This window comes from Carya illinoinensis, chromosome 1, assembly GCF_018687715.1.
Source record: "Carya illinoinensis cultivar Pawnee chromosome 1, C.illinoinensisPawnee_v1, whole genome shotgun sequence".
Taxonomy (NCBI): domain Eukaryota; kingdom Viridiplantae; phylum Streptophyta; class Magnoliopsida; order Fagales; family Juglandaceae; genus Carya; species Carya illinoinensis.
In genome coordinates this window covers 4,668,019-4,674,747 of record NC_056752.1, presented here as the reverse complement: position 1 = coordinate 4,674,747, position 6,729 = coordinate 4,668,019, and the positions used below count along the sequence as shown (strand labels likewise).

The 6,729-nt window shown below is 34.5% G+C and overlaps 1 protein-coding gene across 1 annotated transcript; it reads right to left on the bottom strand.

Moving 5' to 3' along the window:
- Positions 1-524: 524 nt before the first annotated feature.
- Positions 525-4,459, bottom strand: LOC122306969 (probable vacuolar amino acid transporter YPQ1). Its single transcript, XM_043119553.1, has 12 exons — positions 4,180-4,459; positions 3,988-4,030; positions 3,702-3,728; positions 2,859-2,957; positions 2,644-2,756; positions 2,228-2,399; positions 1,785-1,886; positions 1,593-1,688; positions 1,464-1,484; positions 1,285-1,343; positions 1,106-1,196; positions 525-930 (listed from the first exon to the last, which is right to left on the bottom strand). Exons 1-12 carry the CDS (start codon positions 4,395-4,397, stop codon positions 832-834), a joined length of 1,140 nt encoding a protein of 379 aa, XP_042975487.1. The 5' UTR covers positions 4,398-4,459; the 3' UTR covers positions 525-831.
- Positions 4,460-6,729: the final 2,270 nt, after the last annotated feature.

The following is a 6,729-nucleotide window of genomic DNA, read 5'->3' as shown; positions in this document are numbered from 1 at the left end:
GAAGATCCTTTTCTAGATCATTGTCTTTGTCATATTCACAGATATTGAGACAATTGTATATGTATATATATATGTGTCCCACAAGGATAAAATATTGTAAATAAACTTTATATAGAATGAATAGAGTTAAATATCTAACATCTTATATATTATGATCAGCTGGTCAATTTTGTTGATACGCAATATTTTAAATAATATTACCGAATTTCATACTCGATAGCTAGGAACTTAAAATATCAGAATTATTACTAATTTCTTGATCTTTTTAGTGAAAATTTTCATGAATAGTACTTTAATTTTCTTTGAGCATATATATATATACCTATAAATTGAAAACCCTGCAGCTGTAACACAAAGTGAACTACAGTCTTAACTAATTAAAAACAAAGAAAAAGCAAGATCAAATCACACTTTCAAGCACCTTTGGAAACATTTTAGAGATCATATATATATATATATCAACTTCAAGTGGTCGATTCCATGATAATCATATGGCCTTTGAAAAATTAAAGAGACAAGATAGGTTTGTAGTTGGTAAAACCCACATAGAATTATTAAACATCAATAAACGTACGTACAGCTAGCCAATGGTAATTCGCCAGCAAGGAGTGTTTGCACTAATCAAAGGAAAAACAATACATCTTTTTTTAGGACTGCTGATCGGTACTACTGCTGACGTTCGATCCAAACGATAACGCAGATCACAATTAATATATTTAAGCTCATGATCTACCGGCGAGGATAAATTAGGTTTGAAATATACGAGATGATATGACTTTGGTAAGTATCAAATAATATTACAAAAGCCCAATTAATTAGAAAAATCAGATTTTACTTGCTTCCATGCACGTAGTCTCCATAATCTTCAGTTGTACTAGTTGTGCCCGGCGTTCTTCGAAGATACTTGTAATAGATATACTGCAATATGATCTATATATAATGTTTTTGTTAAGGTATGTATGATATATAGATAATACTACATATATATGGCCAGAATGACAGTGATGAAGATGATGAAATTGATGAAGAAGATGACATGATGATGATGATGATGATGTGAGGGTAGAAATGATTATCTTCAGGAGAATTGGCATGAAAAGGATACAAGTAAATCAAGCCCCACGCATACAACAGCATCCAGCAACCATGGCATATTGGCTTTGATTTTTTCCCATTCAGTTGTCCTTACAAGAATACTGCATGCGTTCAAGTAAAAAGATTAAACATGAGGCCGGAATTAAACGACAAGGAATTAAGAAGCTTCAGTTCAGTTCAGAGAGAGACCTTGCCACGTAAGTAACGTTGGCGACCAGTGCAAAAATGAACATGAGAGGATTCAAGCCCTAAAAAGTTTACAGAGCGAAAGGGTCTTAATAAGTTGTTGGAAAAAAAAAACACTGCAAGATATTGAAGGTGTGGTAGAGAGAGAGAGAGAGGAGGCAATTAAGAGAATATCACAGTACCTCTACACTCCCCCTTTTAATCTGTCCAATTAAACATGTTCAAGAACTTTGTTAGAGAGACTTTCATACAGCATAGAAACAAAAAAAGGGTAGGTAGAACAGCAGTCATTTTAATTATTTTCAACTTACATTTAACCATATCTGGGGGAGTCGACCGCCCATGTAAATGGCAGCCATTAGCCATCCCAACCATTGACCGTATACACTCTCTACCCCACCTTGTTCCTGTTGCAGCCTAATTGTAAGAACTTCCGACAAACAAAAAGAGGATCTTGTTTAATTTAGTTATATATTATTAATCAGAAGTAGAAATAATCATACATGTAAGAGCTTCCTCCCAGTAAGTCCCAAGTATGCTTCTGTCAAACCCTTACTATGTAGGGGCAAGTTGAGTGATGTAGCTAGAAATGTTCCATAGCCTAGCTGAAAAATGTACCAAGCATGCAGCAATAACGTGTAAGAATTTAGGTGATTTTAAAGCAAACTTAAAAGATAAATTTGGGTTTCTAATGTGATGATGCATGCTATTTTCAGATACGCTGTCATCTCATAAGCAATGAGTGGTTCAAATAGCAAGTGATCTAAGTTCTGTTTGTTTAAGACATTTTGTTCTCGTTAGGAAATTTTGTTTGAATATTTGTTAGAGTGTGCAAATGCAATGGGAAGAACAGCAGTAGCAAATGATCATGATCAATAGTGCCAACAGTACTCATGCCCGCATGCTTGAATATCTGGTAATTAAGTGGAAGATGAAGACAACTTACCGATCTTGGAATAGGCCTAGGCTGGCTAATGGACTTTTTAGCCGGGGCTGGAGCTGCCTCATCATCTGACGATGAATCACTGTTCAGTCCCATAGCCGAAGGACCACTTTTGGCAGCTGTTAGATATGTTCGAAACGGAGGGGTACCACTGCCAGCCAAAGATCTTGCTGAACTGTAAAATTCAAGAAAAAAGATATTCTTGTTAATTATCCGAGCCGCATATGCATAAAACTCCTTATCAAAAAGAGCAATGCTACATACAGTTACTTTTACGTACTCTCTGTGCACTCTACTAATATGATTGGCTGGATTATTTTTTTTAATATTCAACCAATCATATCATTGGAGTGCACAAAATAATGTACAAAAAAGACTCTACATCAAATTTTTGTATCAAAAAATGATATTCTACGTACGTGATGTAGAACTCTCTTCGAGGAGTTACTTTTGGGGAAGCTGTAGGTATTGAAATGCCTGGATCAACTGACTTAGGTCTCATTAATGGTTTTTTATGATCCTCTTTATAAGCCTATAGTATTGTACAAGAAAAAGGACAAAAGATCAGAAATACTGACTGTGTGTGCATTTTCAGAAAAGTTAAAAGGGAAAACTAAGATTAAAATTACTGTACCAGATGGTTAACTTTGATCTGTCGACGCTTGAACCATCCGCGGATGTGGTCATAGTACACGCTCTGCAATACCAACACTACTGTACTGATTGTGTAAAGCTACAACAAAAAAAACAAAAATTATAATTATTATACGTAGGAAAAACAACCACAACTTGGGTGGCAGAACGCCCTAATATCTACCCAATCACCAAGCGAGTTTGTAATTTGACGTAGTTCTTCGCATAGGTACTCTAGAATTATTAAGGTTGTGTTCGGGTTAGAAAGGAAAGTTGCATAGGTCTCAAACTTTTTATGTTTTTACTGGTCCTAATTTCCATTAAAGTAGGTCTCATGCATATTATTTATTATTATTTAGTATTATTGAAGTATTTATATTATAAAAAATAAATTAGAGATTCGTATCTAAATTTGAAACAATTTCTAATTAGGGGGAGAAAGATTCAGGCCGAAAATGGATCCTACATTTATAACTTATTTAAATGAATAATATTAAATAATATGGATACTAATAACTATAAATTTGTTAGACTTGCGGGATCACTTTTTAATTTTGAGCGATTTTTTTTTATTCTTTTTACTAAAGTTTCCTTGGCCACTAGCACCACACATCGAGACCAACCAAGCCTAGCCAGCAAGGTGGCCGGTTGGAACGGAGTCACGGACCAACCCAAAACTTTCGGGTCGGCTTCGTTCCAGCAGAACCTACCTCAGTTGCAACCTTAACTTTATGTCAGGCACCCTCACGGTACCTCGGTTGCAGCAGAAAGTGAAAATCATGAAGAAATATTGTAAGAGCTATATGAATATATATAATCCAAGTGAAAGAGTGGTATTACGTACCAGAGCCGTATAGTACTGGGTAGGCAACTGCATCCAAAGAAAAGTAAATTCAGATCGAAGATTAATTTTTATTTTTTATTTTTCAATGGGAAGAAAGAAAAATAAATGAAGAAGTTGCTTGTGAGGACCAAGATAATATGCTAGAAGATAGACTGAATTACGATATTATTACAGATGGTAGTGTCAGAACCAGAACCACTCAAATTCAGACCGCTTTTTGGACCACTAAACTACCAAACAACAAAACTATGGATTTATGTTTCTCGGGCGCCAGCCTCACACTCACCGTTGCAGGTTCCATAAGGCAACCAACCAGATTAAAAACATCTCTGCATCAAGGAAATAAACATGGATATTATTTGAAAAACATGATAGTATGAAGAAAATTAAGGAAAGAAAGAAAGAAAGAAAGCTCTGTGTGGTTGTCTGTGTGTGTTACGGTACGTGTTTGTCGCTAGGTAGGAGGAAGAGAACAAACCCAACAACCCAAGTGAGCAGAAAAGCAAGGGAAACTCCATGGCCGGACTTGGTCTGGAAATTGGTGATGATTTGAGGGATTTCTGCCACTCCCCAACAGACTAGACTAATAAACCCAAAACCAAAAGATAACTCATCTCTCAGATTGCAAAGGCAGTCTTTAAAATACTTCTCAACCCAACGCGCGCAGGGCTTTTGTTCCTTTACACAGTACTGCATTCTCTCTCTCTCTCTCTCTCAAGCACTAGTGCTTTACTGGTTGAGAAGGTTGGCGATGATTTTAAAGCATGAAAGGGGCTTAAGTACTGACTTACTGAAGTCCTGAATAAGTAATGCACAGCAGCACACGTCGGACCTCTCTATGGACTCTTGTCCTTTTGTGTTTAAATTGGTAAAAGTAAGCAAAGCTATCATTAGGTTCGCACATTCTGTCTTCAGATGCTACGTTTACGTATATAATACATATAAATTATTATAAAATTAAATTTACAAATTTAATATTAGATCTATTTTATAAAACAATAATCTTATAATTTAATTACATTAAACCACTTCAATTTATAAATTTTTGTTATGAGATCTCTTTATCATGACTAAAATATTTATATAAGAAAAATACTTTAACTACAAAAACATTTTTATATGTACATTATATTAATATATATGTGTTAATTGTTCATTGCAGGTTGTACGCATATTCTTGGTGCTGATCTTTCCTTTGCATTGCATATCAAAAGCCCTAACTGACGATATTTAAAATCACTCCCAAAAAAATAAAAATAAAGGATATGTAATACGGTACGTGGAAGATAAGAACAAGATGTGTAGAACATGATGACATTCAGGAGAAACGTACAATATATAATTTCATTTTTATTTCACTCTCAGTCTTTTCATGTCCTTCTGCTTCGAAGCTTACATAAATTGATACTCATGTTCTCCAAACTTTTGTTGAATTAACCTTTGTAAAATATATGACTTTTGCGTTCTCGCTATGCAGTCATGTATATAATTCGGTGCTTTACTGCCAAACTCCAGAGTGGTTGGATCCAACATTTTCCTCATTATAAATATGTTGAACTGTATAACGCATGAAAGCAAAATTACTACAGAAAAATGTTTCTGTCTGTCTTGATCATTATAAACAGCATATACAATTAATATAATTTATGAATATTAAATGATGTTATTATATATATATGTACGATCAGTTGCAGTCATCCACTTTCAATTTTTTTTATCTTATAGTTTTTTAACTTTTCTGATCCACGCCTTTTGCAACTTGTGCACTACTTAATTGGGTGGTGCCCTAGGGTACGTAGAGATATATATATATATATATTTAAGTGAACAAAATAAATGTGAATGTGTACATGTCACACCAGTGTGTTCTTTGAACTTGTGCACGCTTACTCTATGCTTTATCGATCATTTTCTTTTATTCCAAAACTGTTTATTTTCAATTAGAGAAATATTAGTTTAGCCATAGAGGAATTTCATAAAAAATTTAACGGATTACATGATGAAGTTGAGTCAATTTATAAATTTATTTTTGTGAAATCCTTATGAAATTGTAGCACTACTAGTCTTTCAATTATGAATTATGACTTTAATTTTCAAATGATATAGTACCAGCTTCGCTAATTAATTAGAAGATATTTTAACCAAACCCTAAAAAGAAAAACATTTAACATTTAAGGATTCGACACGGCCTTTGAGACTGCATGGCAAGCTTATAAATTACACTTAATAATGCAAAGATTTCATTCCTTCAATTGATGAAGTACATGCAGCCAGCGGAAACTAATACTTTCCCAACTCAAAAGGATTCTCTGTTTATTTTTGCACAAAAATGATCTTCCCGTGTATCATGCTGTTTATATTGCGGAAACCCGTAGACATGAGTGAGTGATTTGCCAGACTGTAGCTATACTACCTAACTTGGAAAAGGATTTTCAAACTAATCACATATATAAATTGAGGAGAAATGATATCTGCATTGAAGTGTCCAAATCTTGTCATAGATTCCTTTTAAAAAAAATTATCTTTTTAATAGTAAATTGATCAATTTTTTTAAATAGAATATATATGCGGTGCTTCATGTACACATCTTCTATAATTTTGAGTTTAGGTCAACCATACGATCGAGAACGTAGCATAATCATCATCATGTGCATCTTCTATACATCTCTCTCTCGTTTGTTTTTCAAAGGCAGATAATACATCAAATAATGTAAAACATGACCAGTTTATCAATTATCGGCGAACATGGGAGTGCGAACCATACCCATTTATCTGGCCAAGTTCAATGCAGCCAAAAAGGGACAAACTCCAGCAACCCTACATATATTATACTTGGAGGCGATCTGCTCTCTGCTCCTCCTTTCTTACTTTGCCTTCTAGCAAGGCTTGTTCCATATAACACAGTTGAACCTGGACTCCATAACCATCCAGGTTCATCCTTTCCTGCCCATCTATATCTAATTCATTTGATTTTCTGTAGTGTACGTTCTGGGTCTCTGTTACAGCCTCATGTGCTCTCTCTGGAGTC

Excerpts from the sequence above, each read along its gene's own strand:
- LOC122306969 (XM_043119553.1), bottom strand. The coding sequence starts at position 4,397 with ATGCAGTACTGTGTAAAGGAACAAAAGCCCTGCGCGCGTTGGGTTGAG. Across the intron at positions 1,689-1,784 it reads CTGGGAGGAAGCTCTTACAT|GAACAAGGTGGGGTAGAGAG; the intron begins GTATGATTATTT and ends AGGCTGCAACAG. Across the intron at positions 1,197-1,284 it reads AACGTTACTTACGTGGCAAG|TATTCTTGTAAGGACAACTG; the intron begins GTCTCTCTCTGA and ends GAACGCATGCAG.